We start from the raw sequence: 22,913 nt of genomic DNA on the forward strand, positions 1-22,913 counted from the left end.
GTCTTATGGCACATTTTGTGTATAATTACCCTTGTGAAGTAGCAAGCCACAACTAGTGCTGATGACAGTACTTTTGTTAAAATGTGGCTGCTAAAAATTGTTGTCCTTTGGCTAATAGTTTGGTCATCTGTAACGCAGAATTATTTTTAGAGCTGCGTCCGTGCTCATGGCATCTCAAATTTTTCTGTGATAAACCAGAAATGAATTGCTCTGTTCATTAATTTCATCAAAGTGAAAGCAGGATTTTTCAGACATGTTGAATTTTTCATCAGAACCAGCAGGCAGCTTTAATTCCTGTATAGGATTTCACAGTTACATCCCGAAACTGGCAACTGTTTGCTTGGCTAGAATACTGAAACCAGAAGCTTGTGATCTCTGCCAGCATCACAGTTTGAGGTGGGTCAAAGTACACCAACTTCTTTTCCTTGATAATTAGGCACCAAAGCAAGTGGAGGGCCCCTTCCTCACTGTTAAGCCAATGTTCTTTGTGGAAAATGTTGAAGACTTTTTGGTACTCTCTCTCTTCCCTTAGTAAATTATGAAGTGGTTCCATCTTAATCTTACCCAAGCAAATTGGTGTTTACTTGTTACCAAACACCCCTTGAGAGCCTAAACATGATACAGGGTTTAACTTTTACCAAGACATGTTGCCTCGTATGGATGAAGAATTAAGTACATGGTTGGAGAAGCGAGGGATCCATTTTGTATGACATGTTGAGGCCCATCAGAAATAACGTTCACATGAGTGACCATCTGATTACGTTGACGATAGTGATCAAACATGCTTTTTCTAAACTCGAAATCCCAGCATCACATTGCAGTCTTCTTTGACCTACATAAGGCACATGACACCACTTGATGCCATAGTATTTTAATTAGTCATGGCTGGGGCTTTCAGGATTCCCTGCTGACTTTTCCCACCAATTGTTTCAGGTTAGAGTTGGTACATCACAGCCCTCACAGCCTCTGTGCTGAGTGTTACTCTTCCTCATTGCCATTAATGAGTGAGTTACTCCATCGGATCAGTGATCACCCCTGCACTGTACATCAGTGTCATTTGCATTTGGTATAGCTTCCAATCTGTAGCACTGAGCAAAATGGTGCAGTCGTTAGCTCATTACTCAAATTTAAGATGACAATGATCAAAGTCTCTATCAAGCCATCCAGATTTAGGTTTTTCCAGATTTCACTAAATTACTCCAGGTCAGTGCTGGGGTAGTTTCTTTGAAAGGACGTGGTCAATTTCCTTCCCCATCCTTCAGACACTCAAAGCATGTGCTGCATCTCTAATGACCTCGATTTCAGTGGGATGTTAAACCGTAATCTTCGTTCCAATCTGTTGCCTGAGCTGAACACCAGCTCCCAGGTGACATCGGAAGGGCCTTTGCAAAGGCCTCCATATTAATTCTTTATTGTGGCTTCCAATTTTCTTGTGCAAAAATGCAACTTGTGTGTTTATCGTACCACAGTCCATCCTAGCCCAGAACTCGTACTTTGTTATTTGGCACTCGACGTTGTTGCATAGTCTAGATTTTTTGGACTGCTCTTTGGTAAGAAATTGACAGGGTTGCAAGTGAAAGCTCATTGCTCTTTGCATCTTGCTCAAATCTGTTGGGATGTGGATTGCACTATTCTACTCCATTTTTACTGGCCTCATTGCAACTGGGTTATGGTTGCGAAGTTTATTGCTCAGCAGCACCTTCAGCTTTGAAATTATTGGACCCAGTCCATCATTGTCAAGTAAAACTGGCCACTGGCCCCTGACCCTTTTCCTACTAGTTCTGCAAAAAGTCTCCTTGTCAAAGTGGGATCTTACCTCATCAGTTGCACTGGTAATAACTTTTTCTCACTTATGCAACCACTATCCAATAATTTCCTAATCACCAGACTTATCAAATTCTTTTTGCTTAAGAGGCATTGACCCCTGACCCAAGTCCTAAGGTGGATTACCAATTGGAATCCAGGTCAAGGTTCTCTTCTGGGATCCCTGCCTAACATTCTTAGAATGTGCTCCCTGTGTTTTGCCGCCTACCCTCTCCTTCCCCCTACCTTGGTAACTACCCAGGGCACAAATTAGCACCAGTCTATTTCAAGGATCAGTCTGTTTTAGTAGTTGAGTGCCTAGCATGGCTTACTGCCACGCAGATAACCCAGGTTCGATTCCTTGTGCTTCCAAGAATTTTTCCTTGGCTGGAGTACTGTAATGGGATGAAGTCAGCCTTGTGAGGCCAATTGAGAAGCTATTTGGCCAAATAGTAGTGGCTCCAGGTCATGAAATTTGATAGTGATATGCTGACCTCCACACCTCTCAACACTGAATTCAATTAATGCCATTGGCAGACGCTGACACAGGTTGGTCAGTATCGATAGGCCCTCCGGGGCCTGTGGACAGAATTTACCCCAAGGACCTAAAGTTAGTTAGTTCTGTGACCATCCAGTATATACATCCAGTATATCCAGTAGTCAGGAATATCAGGATGGTACAGTCATATACAGTGACGGCTGTAAAACCGTGGGTACTACGAGATATGCTTTTACATCTCTCACTGGTCAGGAACATCATTTGCTGTTGGGAGTTGTAGTGTTTTTATGATGGAGCTGATAGCCATTAACAGAGCCCCATGTTTTATCAAATGGACCTTTCTCAACTGTATTTTAATTTGTAGTGACTCAGTGAACAGTTTCCAGGCTATTGATTGATATTACTTCAGTCGCCCTGTGATATGTGCTTTTCATGATCTTTGACCTTAGCCATACTGCCTTCTCAGTTGCCTTTTCTGGGTCCCAGTTCATGGATATCCTGGAAAATGAACTTGCAGATCATTTTGCTAGAGAAACTTACCCAACATTCCATTTGACAATTCTAGGTACATATTTGTGGACAGAAATAAGATCTCTCCTCACTTGCCACGGGAACGTGAACTGGTTAGTTATGCCCCATTTAATCAAACTCCAAAAAGCATTTGACTCAGTACTGCACCTACACTTATTGTAAAAAATGCTATCATATGGGGTATCTGGTGAAATTTGTGACTGGATTGAGGGCTTTTTGGTAGGAAGGACACAGCATGTTACGTTAGATGGAGAGTCATTGTTAGATGTAGAAGTAACTTGGGGATCTCCCCAGGGAAGTGTGTTGGAACCCTTGCTGTTCATATTGTATATTAATGAGCTTGCAGATGATATTATTAATAAAATCAGGCTTTTTGCAGATGATGCAATTATCTGTAATGAAGTACTGTCTGGAAGAAGCTGCATAAATATTCAGTCAGATCTTGATAAGATTTCAACACAGTGCAGAGATTGGCAGCTTGCTCTAAATGTTCAGAAATGTAAAATTTTGCACTCCACAAAACATGAAAAAAAGTAGTATCCTAAAACTACAATATCAGTGAGTCACTGTTGGAACCGGCCAACTCATACACGTACCTGGTTGGTAACACATTGTAGGGATATGAAATGGAATGATCTCACAGGTTGTCATGGGTAAAGCAGCTGGTAGACTTTTTTAGTAGAATACTGGGAAAGTGCAATCAGTCTAGAAAAAAGATTGCTTACAAATCACTCGTGTGACTGGTTCTAGAATATTACTGAAGTGTGTGGGATGTGTACCAGATAGGACTAACAGGGCATACTGAATGTTTACAAAAAAGGGCAGCACAAATGGTCACAGGTTTGTTTAATCTGTGGGAGAGTGAGAGACAGATCCTGAAGGAACTGAACAGGCAAACTCTTGAAGACAGATGTAAACTATCCTGAGAAAGTCTATTAACAAAGTTTCAAGAAATGGATTTAAATGATTGCTCTGGGGAATACTACAAGCCCTACATATTGCTCACATAGGGATTGTGAGAATAAGATTAGAAGAATTACTCACACATGGAGGCATTTAAACAATCAGTCTTCCCGCATTCCATACATGAATGGAACAGGAAGAAACCCTAATAACTGGTACAGTGGGATATACCCTTTGCCATGCACCTCATGGTGTTTTGCAGAGTATAAGTGTAGGTGTAGATGTAGATGCACTATCATGGAGGCTACTGCTGTGTGGTGCTCCTGTTCATATTCCTCCCAGAAGGAATCCATCGTTTTGTTACCTCTGTTTTGGCTGTAGTAGATTAACCCCTAGTTTCATGTTATGTAATGTCATGAGCCAACTCCACATTGTGGTTGCGGAGCCTTGCAGACAGTAGCCCACACCCATATGTAATGCCTATCCTCCCAGATCTGTGCCAAGCATGGATTCTTTGTCACTGACTGATGGACCAGTTGCCATGTTGCATTCTCTCAAGAGCCACCTGGCAGTTTTATACCTCTGCTGTCACCTTCATCCCCTCTGTCAGATTCAATTGATGAGATTGTGGGAGGCATCCCTGATGCATTAACCTGTCGCTTAAACTGCCATCCCCTTTCCTACGGGCTCACTCCACCGGCAGCTGGTATCAAAGATTGTAACAGCTATTCAGAATTGCAGAAAGGCTGTGAAAAGTCTCGTGTGACATCTTTCACATACCACCCTTATCACATTTTAAGTGACACTGTACAAAGGCTTGCTACCTAATTAAATGCAGTAAGAACAAATGCTGGGAATGCTGCTTCTCCTTGGGAATATATACCTCCTCATCTGAGGTGTGAGCCAAGCTTTGTTGTATACTGAGGCACCAAAGATCATCAGCTGTTTTGGGTGTTCTCCGTCACGGTGATATTTGTTCTGATGCGTCAATTCATGCTGAACACCTCATAACCCACTTTGCAATGGTGGTGTCATCCTCTTCTTGCCTTGTTGCCTTTCTTTGGGGCGATGATGGTTCAAATCCGCAGCCAGCCAGCCATCCATATTTAAATTTTCAATGATTTTCCTAAATCGCTCCAGGCAAATGCCGGGTTGGTTCCTTTGATGGGGTACGTCAGATTTATTCCCCTTTCTTGACAATCAGGAGCTTGTATTCAGTCTCTAGTGACCTCGATGTTGATGGGATGTTAAACCCAGTCTTCCTTCCTTCCTTCCTTCCTTGTTACCTTTTGAACACATATGACAAATTGAAGACAATCCCCGTATCTTTTAACCTCTGTAACACTGAATTATGTACTGAACCTTTTACCAACTGGGAACTGCTTCAGGCTTATGACTCCCCACATGATGCAGCAATAGGCCTTGATTGGATACATAATCACATAATTCAGCATCAGAATGTTATTTTGACTCATCTACCCAGTCTTCAGCTGTGTTTGGCTAGAATCATTTTCCTTTGCTGTATTCCTATCTATCTTGCTGTTTGTGTAAGGGGTGAAACAGATGACTACTTTGCTCAGAAACATGACATGGCCACAAATTATGGCTCAAAACATACAATTTCATGTGTACTTAGATGTAATGTGTGGATGAGTAAATCAGAATATATTAGCAAGATATGATAGTCTAAAAATGGTGAAATATGGCCCAAATCCTGGATACAATATTGGCTGCTCAGCATTAGGAGTACTCTCAGCTCTCCTGACAATGCCTGTATAATTTTTCTTGTTTCAGAGCTACACCATGCAGATTCTGATGACTCTAGAACTATGGATGGTACGAGACACACTTCAACAGCTCCCGCGAGTCCAGATTATCATTTCTTGTCTGGAATGGTAGCTTTTTTACTGTGAATCTGGTAGCCAATAACAGAGCCCTACATTTTACTATACTGCTAGTAATTGCAAGCCTCTCACTGTGTGGGAATAACAGTAATTGTGCGAGTATAGTATGTAGACATGTGGAGACTTGAGGTGGTTTGTGTCGGTTCTGGAGGCATGCTTGGATGGCAGAGGCAGTTATGGTGACAGCTCATGTAAAGCAAGAAATGTGGGTTCAAGTCCCGGTCTGGCACTAATTTTCATTGTGTGTTGCATAGCCGGAATCTGATCATATTCGCAATTGAAAATACATTTCATGTAGCCCTACATTTAATTAAACAGATCTCTTATGCAAGTGTTTAATTTGTAGTGATTGAAAGAGCAGTTGCTGGGTCTTTAATCAATGCTACTTTTATCTCCTTAGGATATCTGCCATTGAGGAGCTTCTCTCTGACCTTAGTTGTACTACCTACCCACTTGTCTTTTGTTGGGGCCCAAGCTGTGGATATCCTTGGGAATAAATTGTCTGATTGTTTGGTTAGAGAAGCAATTACCCACACAGTATCCACATTGACAATCCCAGGTGCGTATTTGTTGGTGCAAATTAGACCTCTGGTGGGCCACGGGCCCCTCTAATAAACCCTACACTATCAAGGAGACTATGGCAGCATGACGCTCCCTTTTCTTTTCCTCGTAGAAGGAATCTACCATCCCATGTCACTTCTGCATTCGTCATGCCAGATTAGGCCTAAATTTTGTCTGATGTGTTGAGGCTTGCCTAGCATTAGACAATAGCGCACATTCTGGTAGTATACCTCCTCCTTCTGGCTACATATGCCAAGCATGGTTTTCCAGATTCTTTGCCTCTAACATTGGTGGATGATACATGGACAGTTAAGATAGTTAGTTTCCTTTGTGAAACTGATCATTCACAGAGGTAATATTTTAAACTGCTTTTGGAGTGGGGACATGGTTGTCGGGTTGGAATGTTGTTATAACCTTTAATGCACTAATAAACTGCGTGGATACACAAACGTAGAAACAATAGTGGGTTTCATGCTACCAACTCCGTAGCTGTCACTCAACTGCCGTGCCGTGACATGCGGCCGGCGCCGTTCATAGCCAGGTGGCGCTCCCGCGCTCAGCCGAGCTGCGGAGCGCCTCTATCGCCGTGTTTGTGTACTGACGTAGCGGCACTTTTAAATCTCGTGGCACTGTCACAACACTTTTCCCCCCTTGAAAAAAAAAAACACTCACTTCCTTGGAGACACGGACAGTGCGGAGACATCCATGGCCTCTTGGGAGACCCCGAGAAGATCCCGCGGAGAAACACGAGAATATGGTCGAAAATGTCCAGGACGGAAGCCTGTGCGTGGAACGTGCCTCCTGGACGAGATGATGGGTGAAAACTCCGGGGCAGCATCCATAGGTGTCGTGGACCTGGGGGTGTGCTCCAGCGAGATGGGTCCCGGAGAAGGCGGCGTCGCGACTGGGTCTGGTTCCGGCGTACTCGGAAGCAGCAGCGACGTGGGCTGCAGCGACACGCACGGGAGATCGGCAGCCGCGACAGGACTGGCGTCTCGGGCTGGTGGAGGCGAAAGAAGGGGCGGTGGCACCGGCGTGGCCACCACTCGTGGGCGCATCTGGTCGTAATGACGAACAACCGTGCCGTCGTCCGTACGTATTTCACAAAGCCGGCGGCCGCGAAGAGCCTTGACCACCCCTGGAATCCATTTAGGGCGAGATCCCTACCCTCGTGCCCACACGTCGGCGCCTACCGAGTATTTTCCCGCACTAGGGGACACAGGACTAGGCCTGACAGGGTCAAGCAGGTGCAGTAGAGTGCGCGGTTGGCAGCCATGCAAGAGTTCAGCGGGGCTGCGATCACCCAGAGGCGTGAAGCGATAAGAACTCAGAAATTGCAACAGAGCGTCATCGGTAGAAAAATCAGTAAGGAATTTTTTCATCTGGCTTTTGAAAGTGCGGACAAGGCGCTCGACCTCCCCATTCGATTGGGGATGGAAAGGCGGTGCTGTAACAAGATGAATCCCTTGTCCAGTACAAAAATCACGGAAGGCCTGCGAAGAGAACTGAGGGCCATTGTCCGTGACGATCGTGGAGGGAAGACCTTCTAGCGCAAAGATTTTGGACAAAGCCAGCGTCGCCGCCGCAGTGGTGGGCGACGGACATCGAACCACAAACGGAAACTTCGAGAAGGCGTCAATCAACAGGAGCCAATAAGTGCCGAGGAAGGGGCCGGCAAAGTCAGCGTGCACCCGTTCCCATGGCTGCGCCGGATCAGGCCACGGAGAGGGCATTGTACGGGGTGCAGCCAGTTGTTGAGCACACTGACCACACGCAGCGACCATATGGGAGACGTCCGAATCGATACCGGGCCAATAAACATGCCGGCGGGCCAGGGACTTAGTCCGAGAGATCCCCCAATGGCCCTCATGCAACAGTTTGAGAACATCTTTGCGAAGAGAAGCTGGCACCACGACCCGTGGAGATGCGCCATCCGTGGCCAGAAGAACAACACCCTCACGAACAGACAGACGAAGGCGCAAGGCATGGTAGTTGCGAAGGGGATCCGATGCCCGGCCCTTGGTCCTGTCCGGCCAACCCTGTTGAACAAAACCGATCACCCGACGCAGGACCGGGTCCCGCGCAGTAGCCGACGCGACCTGCGAACCTGTAAGCGGAAAACCCTCAACCGCACGACGTTCTTCCTCATCAATGTGGAAACAGAGCAGCTCATCTCGATCGAAAACCGGGTCGGGGCCCATCGGCAAACGCGACAATGCGTCAGCGTTGGCGTGCTGGGCCGTGGGGCGATAGTGAATCTCATAGTGAAAACGAGACAAGTATAAGGCCCAACGTTGCAGGTGGTGAGCCGCCTTATCCGGAAGTGACGCCGAAGGGCTGAACAGAGAGACCAGCGGCTTGTGGTCGGTGATGAGGTGAAACTTAGAACCATACAAAAAAACGCTGAACTTTTTTAACGCATAAATGATAGCGAGCGCCTCCTTTTCGATTTGAGAGTAACGCCGTTGGGCATCGTTGAGGGTCTTTGAAGCATAGGCGATGGGTCGTTCCGACCCATCCTCATACCGATGGGCGAGAACAGCCCCTAGGCCATACTGTGACGCGTCAGTCGCCAGAACCAAGTGCCGACCCGGACGGAAGGTGGCAAGACAAGGCGCCGACTGCAAATGAGCCTTCAGGCGAACAAAAGCCTGCTCACACTCGTCGGACCAACAGAAAGGAACGTTTTTGCGTAACAGCTGATGCAGAGGATGAGCCACCGCCGCCGCGGATGGAATGAATTTGTGATAATAAGCAATCTTGCCTAGAAACGCCTGAAGTTCTTTGACCGTAGACGGCCGGGGGAGAGCGGTGATGGCCGCAACGTGCTGACGTAGAGGACGTATACCTTCACGGGACAGGTGGAAACCAAGATACACAATGGAGGGTTGGAAGAACTGTGACTTGTCCAGATTGCACTTCAACCCAGCCGAATGCAGAACCCGAAATAATGAACGCAAATTGCGAAGGTGCTCCTCAGTGGAGGCCCCCGTGACAACAATGTCATCCAGGTAGTTGATGCAGCCAGGAACGGAAGCCGTGAGCTGTTCCAAAAACCGCTGAAAAATGGCCGGCGCGCTAGTGACACCAAATGGTAACCGCTGGTACTGATACAACCCACAAGGAGTGTTGATGACGAGAAATTCCTTGGAAGACGCATCCAACGGCAACTGATGGTACGCCTCCGATAAGTCAAGTTTGGAAAAGAACTGGCCCCCAGCGAGCTTGGTAAATAACTCCTCAGGACGGGGAAGAGGATAAGCGTCAATGAGGCTCTGAGCGTTGACAGTGGCTTTAAAATCGCCACACAATCGCAGACTCCCGTTGGGTTTAGAAACCACCACGATTGGCGATGCCCATTCGCTGGAGGTAACAGGAAGAAGAATCCCTGAAGCTGTTAACCTGTCTATCTCAGCCTTGACAGGTGCACGCAGCGCCATCGGAATAGGGCGTGCCCGGAAAAACTTAGGGCGAGCTGTAGGTTTAAGAGTAATGTGGGCTTCAAAATCCTTGGCATGACCCAAACCAGCAGAGAACACGGACGAGAATTCAGAACACAATCCATCCAGCTGTTGATACGGAATATCCTCAGATATGAGGTGCACATCATCATCAATGGAGAACCCAAACAACTGGAAAGCATCATAACCGAACAGATTTTCAGTGCCCGCATGATCCACCACATAAAACGTGAGGGGCCGAACAACAGACTTGTAAGTAGTGGAAGCATCAAACTGGCCAACGATAGGAATTTTCTGTTTATTATAAGTTCTCAGATTTCGCGTAACTGGAGACAAGGGAGGGGAGCCCAACTCCAAATACGTGCGAGAATTAATGAGAGTTACTGCAGAGCCAGTGTCCACTTGCATGCGAATGTCTTTATCCAGAACACGAACAGTAACAAACAACTTATTTGTTTGAGAAAGCACACAGTTAACATCCATGTCCGATGCCTCGTCATCGGCGACAGGAACGTGAGGGGACTGACACACAGAAGCAATGTGGCCTTTTTTCCTACATGAATTACACGTGGCCCAACGTTTTGGGCACGCGGCCCTGTCATGCTGTACGAAACAACGTGGACAAGAAGGAAGGGCGGAACGAACCTGTTTCTGTGGTTGCTGTTTTCGCCGCGAGCGTTGCGGCCCAACGCGACGTTGGTTACGCGAGTGAACCGCCGCCACATCATCGTCCTCCTGGGAAACAGGCAAATTGTCCGTGTCGAAAGTTGACTGTACAGCGCCCACATCACACCACGCGTCTATTTGCGCGCCAGCAGCGTGAGACACTTCAAAGGATTGAGCGATGCTTAGAACTTCCGACAACGATGGGTTTGGCAGTTGTAGGGCACGTTGCCGAACTTCTTTATCAGGTGCAAGCCGTAGAATAGCATCCCTAACCATTGAATCAGCATAAGACTCATGATGAGTGTCCGTGACAAACTGACATTTCCTACTTAGACCGTGTAGTTCCGCCGCCCAAGCCCGGTAAGATTGATGGGGCTGTTTATGACACCGGTAGAACGCCACGCGGGCGGCAACGACGTGGGTGTTTTTACGGTAATAGGTAGACAATAAGTCACACATTTCTTGGAAGGACAGAGAGGCAGGTTCCCGCAGAGGGGCTAACTGAGAGAGCAACTGATAGATCCGTGGGGAAATCCAAGATAGAAATAACGACTTACACATCGGGGCGTCAACAACGCCGAAAGCCAAGAAGTGTTGCCGCAAACGCTTCTCATAATCCTCCCAGTCCTCAGCGGCCTCGTCGTAAGGAGGGAACAGAGGCGGAGAAGAGGACGACAGACGATGAGTAAGCGACGTCGACAACGCCTGAATAGCAGCCGTCAGCTGTGTTTGTTGTGCCTGAATAGCAGCCGTCAGCTGTGTTTGTTGTTCAACGAGCGCTTGCATAAGCTGTTCCATGTCTGCCCAGACACGAACGCGCAATACTCCAACGCTGGAAAAAAAATATCCGACCTCGTCGCCAAAAAATGTCTTCCATCACATTCCGGGACCGAGGGGCCCTCAATCATACCTCTTGTGCTAGCTGCCATGGTTGTCCCTCTTTTATTCTGTTTTAATTACATTTGGTTGCGGGTAACCATTTTTCTGCTTCACCCACTTTTACTTTTTAGGAATACTTCTTAAATGAATGTGATATCTTAAGGATTCCTTAACCTTGATACTTGTTTATCTCAAAAGAATGGTTCAACAGGGCTTTATGCTTCCTCCGATGGAGTGGATGCATTTTTATATTTAGCAATTTGCCCATAGGTATCATGTGTGGTACAGACAGGTCCTGTCGCATGCAAAGCTCCAGGCCACTTGGCTGGCCTTACTCAATACTGATCTGATTAATTCTCTGTCCAATAAATGTTTATTATGATTTCAGCCTTCTCACTTTTACTGTTGTGAATATTCTATCTAGAAGGCCTATTTTCTTCCACCCTGTCTTAGCTCTTAATGGGTCGTGGGGGAGGGAGGGGATAAAATTTGGGTGGTGTGTACTCCACCACAGATTAGTGCTGGGGAACCCTCATAGACTGGCCCATCCATATACATTTACCTCTTTTTAAATTATTTATCATCTCTGATATCAGTTTTGCATTTAGTATCTCAATGTTACTACTCCTACATACTGTCACAAGCAAATCCAGTTTGTAGCTGACATCACTAACTCCTGATGGACTGTCTCCTGAACTGGGGACTGATGACTTCACTGTTTATTCCCTTAACCCTGTGGTGCACATGTCTACTTCAGTGAACAATTTTTAATGTTGCTTCTTTGGCATTCTCAGTCAGTCCAGAGGTGCAAGTGTATGCAGTCCATTCCAGTGGATATTCCCTGCTGATGCTGTGCCCTGGGTGCATTTGCAGCATCACAACTGATAGGAAACACCGAAGAAGTGACTATTAACAACTGTCCACTGCAGTGAAAATGTACACCAGAGGGTTAATTGCTACAAACCAACCAACCAATCATAATCAGGGTTATACACGCCAGAACAAGCTGAAAGTAATTGTAATTTAATACCTATCCTCTGCCGCCACATTTTTGCTATTATTATTACTAGATATGAGAGGAAAACATCAAAAATCCTAAAATGATTTAGTAAAGGGACCTGGAACATGGGAATCCGTAAAGTCACTAAGAGTTCCTTCCCATGCCAACTTAATTGTTCTGTATGCCATATCTAGGACCATTGCTGTAATATGAGGGGTAGTCATACAGATTTAACTGTCACAAAAAAAGAAAGTCCCACCCCTGCGGTACACATCTGCTGTCTGGTACTTTCTGTAATCCTTGCTCCACATTACAGTAGAATCCCCACAGAGGAGCCAAAACAAAATGGCACAAACCGTTGATAAAGAGTAAATGGGCTTTGCTGTTTTGTTTCGGCTGTAGCAGAGTGGTGTGATTCTTTAGTGTGGGGTTTCAATGTGTATCTGGACTGCATACAAAAAATAATTACATAATATTTATTTATTTCTTAAATAAGGTTTGGACTACTGTTGCGCTAAGACCAAACAATGGAAAATCCAGGATGGAATATAATAATAATAGCAATATAGTAATAATAATCTTACGCAAAGACCAGTATTTAGGTTCCACAAGAGAATAACTATTGACAGATGCTGTTGTACCTGGTACCCTGCTTAACATTAGAATGAAGTTAATCACTTTGATGTGCTGTAAACTCTGTTTATGCAAAGGAAGTACAGGAACAGGAAGATGTTGTAAATATGTAGCATCTTTCCAGAATACAATAAATATTTCATTAATCGTTCCCAACAATTGGGTGATCGGATATAGCAGTATCACAACTCCTTCATTGTCATAACTGTACTTAATAGTAGTTTAGATACGTGCAACAATAGATCGGTGTCCTTATGTAAGTCTTGAACTGAGCATGTTTCCAAATACAAGCAAGGAAATTTCGCAGAAGTAATAGATTTTCATTGTTTAGTTATTCATCAGTTTGTGACAGATTCCTACTCAACTTGGAATGATTGTCCTTTTGGAGCTAGTATTTTTAAATTATCAATCGAAAATATTCTAGAATATTTAATTGTGGAACAACAGAAAGGTCTGGTCTGTTAGGACAGAGTGAGTTAAATGGAAATGAACAAGCCATCACATTATCACAAATCTTGTTTAACATAACTGCGTGAAGCCTGACCATGTAATCTTCATCAAATTATCTTTCAGGAAAGAGTCTAATGATAAACATATTATTTGCCAATTGGAGTCAAACTTATTTTGTTCATTGCTGGAGCATTAAAATTCTGTTATTTTCATGAACTTAAGATTAAATATCTATCTGCCTTTTCCATGGGTTCACGAGTATATTTTGATTACTCATTGTTATTTTGACTTGTTTAAGGTAATGTTAATTGTTCATTATTATAGTGAATTACTTGCTGTAGAGTGACAGCTTTATGTGCTTTTATATGCAGGATGAACCACCTAAATCTTACATCGCAAATATTGTGGAAATGGAAAGTGTTATTGAACTGTGGTTTTCACAGAATAAATTGGTAGTCAGGGGTCGTACTGTTGTCCAGTAAACAGGTTGTAATAAATGTTTTGTGCAGACACACTTTTTTAAATGTGACAATGCCTATTGACATTAACAAACTAAAGTCGGGGGTAAATTTGAATGTTGGCAGTGTTTGTTGCAGGATTCTAGTGTGAACCATTTATGAGATCGCATTTTAGAAAGTTTCCACACCTACCTATTTTGGTGCCATTCAACCTGCCTAGTTCCTCGGTACAAAGTTGTCATGTCTACTTACATGTGCTTTTGTGTTCCTTGAGTGCACTGTGACTTGCTAGTTAGTCAATCCAAGCAGTAGGTCTTGAGTGGATGATGAGATTTACCAGTACCAAAAACGATGGCATGTTCGTGGTGTATAGTGTGTAGGAAGAATGCAGTTTGTTCTTGTATAGTGTTTGTCAAGATATCCCAGTAGATGTCAACCATCTCGGCAATTATTCATCAACCTCTTCAGCCAGTTACCTGAAAGTGATAGTGTAACATAAAGATGACAACGAAAGGAAATAGTGATGACAGAAGAGGGGGAAATAAATATTCTGCTGCTGTTGCAGTTGATGTGCTCATTAGCTCCTGCACAATTGCCTGAGGAAGTGACATGTCAGACAAGTGTCCTACGCATTCTCTGCTGACATAGATTCCATCCCTATCACATCTCTTTTCACCAAGAGCTGCATAGAAACGATTATGAGAATCATGTGAATTTCTGTACATGGGCATTAAGACAGGCTACTCCAGATGTATCGTGTATCTTGTTTAGTGATGAAGTCACATTTATCAGTCGCTGAAACACGCGCTATTGATCTGTTGACAGTCCCGATTGGCTTTGGCAGATGGAACGTCACCGTCCATGGACTGTAAATGTGTGGTGTAGGATAGTGAACAATCAGCTTACAGGCCTGTGTTTCATAGGCCGAACACTGAACGCAAACAAATATCACAGCCTCCTAACAGGCCATCTTCCACAGATGCTAGGTGATGATCATCTGCGGACTAAGAGCAACCTGATGGCTGTCCAGCCCATATTGCATGAAGTACTACAGTATGTCTTCAAAAATTGTTTCCAAATTTTTGGGTTGGACACAAAGGGCCTGTATATTGATAATTTTCACATTATGGACTGTCTGACAGCAACTAAGTAAAACACAATTTTAGTGCCATATGCGTTTCGCCTTTATTTTCTGCAAGGCATCTTCAGTGGCCTGAACCACCTTCAAACTGTGGGTGACAACATTGTTTTGTTTACTTCGAATCCAGGTGAACTTCAGCAAAATGTGGAGTAACTGAACAAAGCAAAGTAGGCCCTATTGAGCCAGCACGACGTTTCTGGATGACCTTGGCAGGGTCAGTCCCTGATACAGAATGAGTAGTTAATGCAGACATCTGACTTCGTTTGCATGCGTCAGTAATGACAATGTTCTTCGAAACTCACAAACATTTACAAATCCCTTAAACAGAACGATTTGAAAAGCACATACTATAAACATTTAAAAAGTCAAAAACATTATTTACAGCAACATGGAGGCCTTACTCATTTCTCTTGCAGTGCAAGCTTCAGGTGATTCACCCCGTATATTTTTTTAGTGTGAGTAGAATGAAGGTAGAGTAAGAATGTAAAGCTACCGTGGGACAGCTTCAGTTTAATTTATTGGTCTGTAAGTATTGTATCATTTAGGAGTAGGCTTTGCAGTATCATGCTTATAATTCTATTTTATATTGTAGGCTCTTGAGGAAGAAAATCTCATAATGAAAGGTGAGCTTGAAATGCTCAAGGGAAAGGTGGGCAATCATTCATCAAAAGGAAACTCACTGTTTGCTGAAGTTGAAGATAGTCGACAGCAATTGAAAAATGAGGCCAAGAAGCAGAAAGAGCAGCTTATGGCTTTACAGAACACACATTCCCAGACAGTGTTTGAGATTCGGAAACTTATGGTCTGTACTGTTGACATTTCTCAGAATTTGCAGTTGTCACAATAAAATGACCTATCATTATCCTTAACTGTTTTTGCTTGAGTGGAATATAGGGAACTTAAGAAATGTTCTCCATTTTTAGAAAGAAAATGCCAAAATGTCTGAAGAACTAGAACATGCCAAAGAACAAAGATCAACGGAAGAATTAAAACTGCAACTCACTACATACAAACAATGCATAAAGGTAAAGTAAGTGCTTTCCTTTGTTGCTTTCTAATTAGTAACACTGGTAAAAACGAAAAACAAATTACTGCAAATAAATGTTTAAAGTCCTAATAATTGTTTCCAGGATCTAGAAGATGCACAAAAAATATGGGATCAGGAAGAAGCTGCTGGACCCATTGTTCGTGGTCAAGATGATGAGACTGGGAAATTTTATGATAATTTACTGAGGGAAGAGAGGTAAGATGCACCACTTATTTAAAAATGTGTGTGTGTGTGTGTGTGTGTGTGTGTGTGTGTGTGTTTTTTAAAGATTCATTATTCTGGCTGAAGGCTGTAGGTTAAGATGATTTGGTGTTAGTAATGAACTTAAATACTCATGCTTCTCATTTAACAATTGGGAGAAATCGTACTTTGCGATAGCACCTCAAAAGCAAAAGGAACTAATTAAATAAAGAATACAGTAATTCTTTTGAAGATAATAAAGAAGTTTTTGGTTTATATTTGCTAATGGAATACAAGCACATAGTCTTACAGGTCATCCTTGTTCATTTATGATGAATTCTGTACACACAAGCCCTAATGTCTAGCTCAGCCAAAATTCCAAACAAAAATAAAATTACTGTCTCGAAGACTACTTTTCCACTCAATTACTTTTCAGTTATTCCAAACAAGGAAATAAGAACCACTTCCAGAATTGGTTGTAGCTAACTGATGTTCCCACTAATTGTGCAGAAAAGCTGTAATTCTTCAATGCTCAACAAACATAAATTATTTTCTCTTGGCCAATTAACATTGGTTTCAATTCATTCGAGGCAGAACTGAAAAGCATGGAAGTGATACATTCACAGCCTTTAACAATTACCAGATCATAAACATCTACTTTGAATAACCTCCAAGTGGTAACCGATACAATCTAATAATGCTGTTCCAACAATTACAAGGTTAACAGTAAGAAGTGTCCAGTGTTATCAAATTCTTCCTGGTCCCTAGCATGATTATTTCTTGACTCCAACATGCTTTTACTTAAACTTGTGGCTTGATTGGCTTGAAAAATTTTTTTTTGTTCATAAACATTTTATTATTGTGTGTTATTACTTTTATCATTTTATTATTGTGTGTTAATTACTTTTATCATTTTATTATTGTGTGTTATTACTTTTATGTTGTAATTTCATGTAATGACATGTTCCATGACCTTGGAGACGTGCTCCTCAATTTGGTCCTCCGGAACTTGACATGTAAAAAAATGAAAATAAAAATAAATAAATAAATAAATGATTATTCTCGGGAAACAGGTTCAGATTTTCTGTGCGTTTGCGGATCTACCAATTCGATGTTGCTGGCTCTGCGCTCTCCAGGAGTGCTCATTTTATACGTCATAAATCTGTGAACAGGTTATTGACTTCGCATGTTAGTAAAAGAAAGACTCCTAAAGGAAAATGTTCATAGACAGTAACAATAAAAAGAAATCACCAACTATGATGCAAATTAACATTAGTTGAATTAGAAACTTTCTGCAATGCTGAAAATGTCTATGTGCATTTTTTCTTCATAGTTATACCATTGAAGACATTGTGCAGAAGTAAAAGAATAGAATTGCAAGAATATTATCAAACAAATTGCAAGAATATTATCAAACATACTTTAATGTTTTAAAAGGTAGTTGTTCGCCTTCACTGTGCTGAGCTGGGCGAAGAATGGAGTTGTATATGGCTAAATGTAGATATCGTAATTGTTAGCTTATATTGATATCGAGGTGGAAATGTATAATCTATCTCTTAAAGAGTTAGAGATCCCTATGAGGTCACATTTGCTGGTGAAGCTCTTGTTTATGGTTTCCGAGCTTCTGTGAACAAAGGTCCAAGTCAAATTTATCACTCAACTGTGAGCCTAGTATTACACTGCAAAAGAGGGAAGAGGAATTTATTTATATATTCATTCATCATTCATTCATTCATTCATTGATGAATTAACAGGTTTAAGGCAAGATTTTGGTTAAGAGACGGTTTTATAAAGTTTTCTTTAAAAACCTGCCACAATTATTGTAATCATGCTCACCTTTAATCAGTACTAACCCTAAGCATAAAAAAAACTAAAACTGATGAGAACGGTATGCTGATGATGCGACATTAGAAAGAAGATGCTCAGACTATACAAAGTATAAGCACGCCAGACGTTACCTGTAGGACACCATTCCAGGATGTTGAATTGGAAGAGGAAGAGCGGAATATGAAATTCATAGCCAGTGGCCTTCCAGCTCTTGAGACTTTACATGTAACTTTTATCTGTGGGGTTATATAAAAGACCATGTTTTTGTCCCCTGTGCCTAACACTCTTGAAAGCCTGTGACATTGTATTGTTGAAGCTGTGAATTCATTAACAAGAGACCAGGTGATTCGTGTGTGGCAGGAAATGAACCACCATTTGGATATTTGTCATGTAACACGTGATGCTCACACTGAATGCCTAAAAATGTGAACTTTCTCTTTCCAGGAACACTGGAATTGTGTTTCTATCTTTTATAGTTTGACAGCAATAAATGTTTGAAATCTGTTCCTTTATTTTAAATAGCACTGTTTATAATTTTGATTTGTAAATAATGGCACAAGCTGAATAGCATAAAGCTTGTAAAAACAACATGATCTTAACAGAAAAAACTTACTTGTGAACAGTACATCGGTGCACCAAGCAAATGCAAAGCTTCATCAGACATTACCAAGAATTTTCAAACCTACAAACATATGTACATTTGTACTAAGAAGAAATTAAGAAGTGGTGCCTGACATCAGTAAGAACACTGAAAAACTAAGTTAGAAAAAGTGGTACATCTGTATTACACCTGCTTGGTGCTTTCATGCACAACCATCTACATAAATGTTTCAAAATACACAACAGTTTCTGACAAGGTAGAAATACCACTACAGGTGTCATTGAGATTGTAAAGTGCAAAGAAGGCAATGGACAGTTTGTCCATAAGTGCATTAATTTTATCCCAGTTATTAATAAGAAGTAGGTTCTTATCTTGGCATAGCATTGAACTTAAAATTGCTTGAAGATGCAAACTGCATCAAATTGTGTACCCTCATGTCATTACACATTCTGTGATGGAGAGTAGACATGATTTCAACAGGGCCTGTTGAGAATTGAGAGTCAGTTGTTACAACAGTGTATGCTACTTCATAGCTTGCTCGCAGTGCTTCATCAGTGAACTTTCCCCTATGTCAGCGATTTAAAATTTGTTTGACAAAACTATAATTTAATAATACGTGTGTGTGTGTGTGTGTGTGTGTGTGTGTGTGTGTGTGTGTGAATTATATTTCTAATTTAGTAAGTATCTTATACCACCGAACACATTGAGGCAATTGCTGTGTGTCTGCCTTCCCACCTTTCCGATGAAGTAAGAAGGGCAGCAGACTGTTTCTGGAAATCATCTTTAATACTGTCTTCACCACAAATAGCAGAACATTACAGATTAGCCCCCTTTGATTTCCTTAGTAGTGTGCATAGATTAACGTGGCTGGTAGATTTGCAGTCGGCAGGGCAAGTGTGGAGAGAGTGGTAGTGGTCGGAGTTGGTGGTAGACTGTCAACGTTTTATAGGATAAATGCCAAGCACTGGAGAGTGCCATTCAAACAGAAACCTACGATCGTAGTTGTTGTAAATATTAAGTGAAGCCCCTCCACACCCACACCTGTATGGTGATCATCCAGAAAGGTGTACTGTCATCTCTGCTTTGGTTAGTAACTAAAAAAAATTCTGCTGAAAATGCAACTAAAGTGACGATTTATTCTTGCCTGACTTTTTAACAATTTGTAACTTTCAGAGAAGTGTCATGAATAGCAAATTTTGAGTGAAGCCTAAACTTCTCTTGTAGACATGTTAAAATTTGTTCCTTTTGTCAAAACACAGCGGAGTTCACACGTCACCTAACATTTTCTGCAGGTGCAATCACAACGAAATCCTGTAACAGTGGTTTATTAAGTTTATTAAGTGAGGAATTGATGACAAGTAAGGTCAGTAGCTTATGAAAAAGCACGTCCTTGACACAGAAATGAATGTGTAATGCCTTCACTTATGTTGTTCCAAAACACACAGCACTTCTTGGTTCACCAGCAATTAATGGCCCTTAAAAGTTAGTCTTTCATAAAAAAAAAAAAAAAAAAAAAAAATCTGTAGCTAGTGGAATAACAGTGCAGATAATAAAGTTTCGCTTACTATCCATCTATCAAAATACTCTCCTCTTTCCTTGATACCATTTGTCAAAGTCTCGTTTCGGTATCTCAAACCATTTGCCATTTGAGATATGAGGAAATTTATGGACATTTCATTGTGGGTTTATTGCTGGTGCGCGTGATAGCAAATTAGCGCGCCACATAAAATAAATTTTCTTGAGAATGGTGACTGAGACCTCCATCCAAGTCTAAAGAAAAATTAAATATGTTAATTAAATTTTGTATGCAGCAATATATGTAATATACACCAAACCCAAAATAATAGCCCCCCCCCCCCTCGCCCTATTTTTCATTGTAAACTTTTCTAATTCCGCACAGTCTTTTACACATAATTGAACAATAAATGTGACCATTAATGAAATGATGGGTACATCATTATGAAGCTGATGTCTAAAGCTATAAGTAAGGCAAAAAGATTTTTTTATACCATATAGTTTCTGTAAGATCATTTGAGGATGATTGCAAGGCATACGCCACCATTCTGTCATTGCAGTGTGTCACCAACCAGCTGAAAGGGGACAAACAATGTTGGCATCTTCTTCCGAAAAAATGAACTCCTGCATAACTTTAGATGAAAATAGGTCACTTTTCACCAGCCACCATATCCTTCGCGTACTCTACTTACTGGATTTGTAGGTCTGTTTTTGGACGTAAATTTACCAAAGCAGTAACACACACAAAACATGGTGGATAAAAACTCACGGAAAAATTGTGTTTGAAGAATTCCAAACACTGTTTTTCAAACAATTTCACGCATTTCAATATCTTCTAATTGGGAAATTGCTGGTTCAGTTATCACCACAAGCAACCAATTTCAATTTTCATTTCATTTCCATATTTATTAATTACATGAAAATGAGAGCATTCACAATAAATTCAATTTAGTACAAAAATACAAAACATCAAATATAAAATAAGTTTCCTGTTTCTAGAGATTGAACACTGTTATTGATTTATACATTTTTAGATTTGGAAGTAAAGAATTTCACATTTCAGCATAAAATTTTAATTTATTGTGATTTACAATTAAAATTAAAATTTTTTATTTAAAAATTGATATTCAATATTTGTTACTAACATTCCTGTTTAATGAAAGGTGGTGGTGGTGGTGGTGGTGGTGGTGGTGGTGGTGGTGGTGGTGGTGAAAGATGATGAACTAGGGACTTTGTAACTACTAGAGTTTTACTTTATGCTCCCAGCTGCTGGTGAGTAAGATAATTTCACCATATTTTGGGGGACAGTTAAATTTGTTGATACCACATTGTTAATAGTAGCATTACATAGTTTAGAATGAAAAGTTTGTTTCTTAGGAAGATATGTAGGTTTTATAAGAGGTAAATAAAAAGATCTGGCAAAAAAGTATAAAATATTCTACATTTTTTATTCTTAACAATTCTAAAAAATCTTTGCTTGCAAAAGCCTTTTTAAGTTTTTTGGAGAAGTGTGCCCACTGCTTTAGGAAATTGGTTTCTAGGTGCTGACCTCAGCAGTATAAGTATGAAGAAAATTGAAGAGATCATCTTGTAAGTGCAAGTCTTTAACTGGCTGATCATTAAAGCTATGAATATCGAGAACTGCGTGTACACAACTGTACATGCTGCAAGGATAGTGACATAGGGCTGTTTTGCTGACAACCCAGGGGGAGGAGTTAAAACAGCATGAAATAATAAGCTGCATCCAGAAGATGGCTGTCTACTTGGATGACCCTTTACTTGTGTCCAAAGAATGGAAAAATTATGGGCTCCAGTTGCGCGCAGTTTTTTTTATGCATTTCAGAGTCAAAGAAACAATTTCCAATCATCTTTCTTTTATTAATGTGTTCTGAACATTTGTTTTTGTTGGGTTGCAGTTTCAAAATACAGGAATCGCACCTAATTTAATTACTGAACAACTTTATTTGTAATTTCCTGTATGGAGGATAACATAGAACTGGGAACAACAGATCTGAAAACGTGCACATAGCAACATGTATGGATACTAACGATATTATATGCCAGTAGAATTTGAAGCTCAGCACACTTCCTCAAGCTTTACGAACAATTATAAATCATTAAGTTTATGGTTCTAGGATTGAAGTCAAAGTACTTAAACACATTTCTGTGCTTCAGTGCAGGAAGAGCCTTTGGGCATCTGTCATCACGTATTCTGTTGGACCAACAGCTCTCTTCTTGTGTGAACACCATGAGATTGCTGATCTGATGAACCTTGTAGCCTTCCATCAGAACTCGTCAAACAGCCTCCATGAAACTGAAGATTCTTTTGTTGCACTTGATGTAGGTCAGTTACTTTGAAAAATATAAGTATTCGCTTAGGTGCTTACCAGTGAACAAAATCATGGCTGTTACTGGACTAGCTTAGCTTACTGACGGCATAGCATGTCTGGTTGAGTACTGATGGCAGTGAACATCAATGTTCCATCCATTTCTGACGCCATGATCCTTGATGTCAAATCTGGCAGGTAACTCATCCTTAATTTGTTTTGTTATTTCTGCACCTGCTGAAACAAGTGTCATCCACTAAAGCGAGTATGAAGACTAGACAGTTTTCATACACTTTTTACAGAGATGCATGGACCAGAATTTGTGGGTTTAATGAAGTTGATGTTAGATTTACATTCAATTTCTCATCACTGTTGACCAGCTTGGTGCCGCTTATAAATAGCTTTTCTTAGTTTGCACCCTGTATCACTGGATGTCAATGTTTGGAACGTGTCACTTGCCTTCTTGACCATATGATTATCTTTTTCTTCACCTCTCCTGTTTTGTAAGAATTCAACCAGTGTATCT

General features: G+C 41.6%; 1 protein-coding gene across 4 annotated transcripts in view; it reads left to right on the forward strand.

Moving 5' to 3' along the window:
• LOC126092462 (protein Spindly-like) overlaps positions 1-22,913 on the forward strand; it is a 148,017-nt gene that overhangs the window by 87,658 nt on the left and 37,446 nt on the right. For all 4 annotated transcript variants that reach the window (XM_049908065.1, XM_049908066.1, XM_049908067.1 and 1 more), the window contains 3 exons: positions 15,482-15,691; positions 15,813-15,914; positions 16,020-16,132. In XM_049908065.1, coding sequence (XP_049764022.1) covers positions 15,482-15,691; positions 15,813-15,914; positions 16,020-16,132 — 425 coding nt within the window. The remainder of the gene's footprint in view (positions 1-15,481; positions 15,692-15,812; positions 15,915-16,019; positions 16,133-22,913) is intronic.

Source organism: Schistocerca cancellata, chromosome 7, assembly GCF_023864275.1.
Source record: "Schistocerca cancellata isolate TAMUIC-IGC-003103 chromosome 7, iqSchCanc2.1, whole genome shotgun sequence".
In the NCBI taxonomy this organism is placed as follows: Eukaryota; Metazoa; Arthropoda; class Insecta; order Orthoptera; family Acrididae; genus Schistocerca; species Schistocerca cancellata.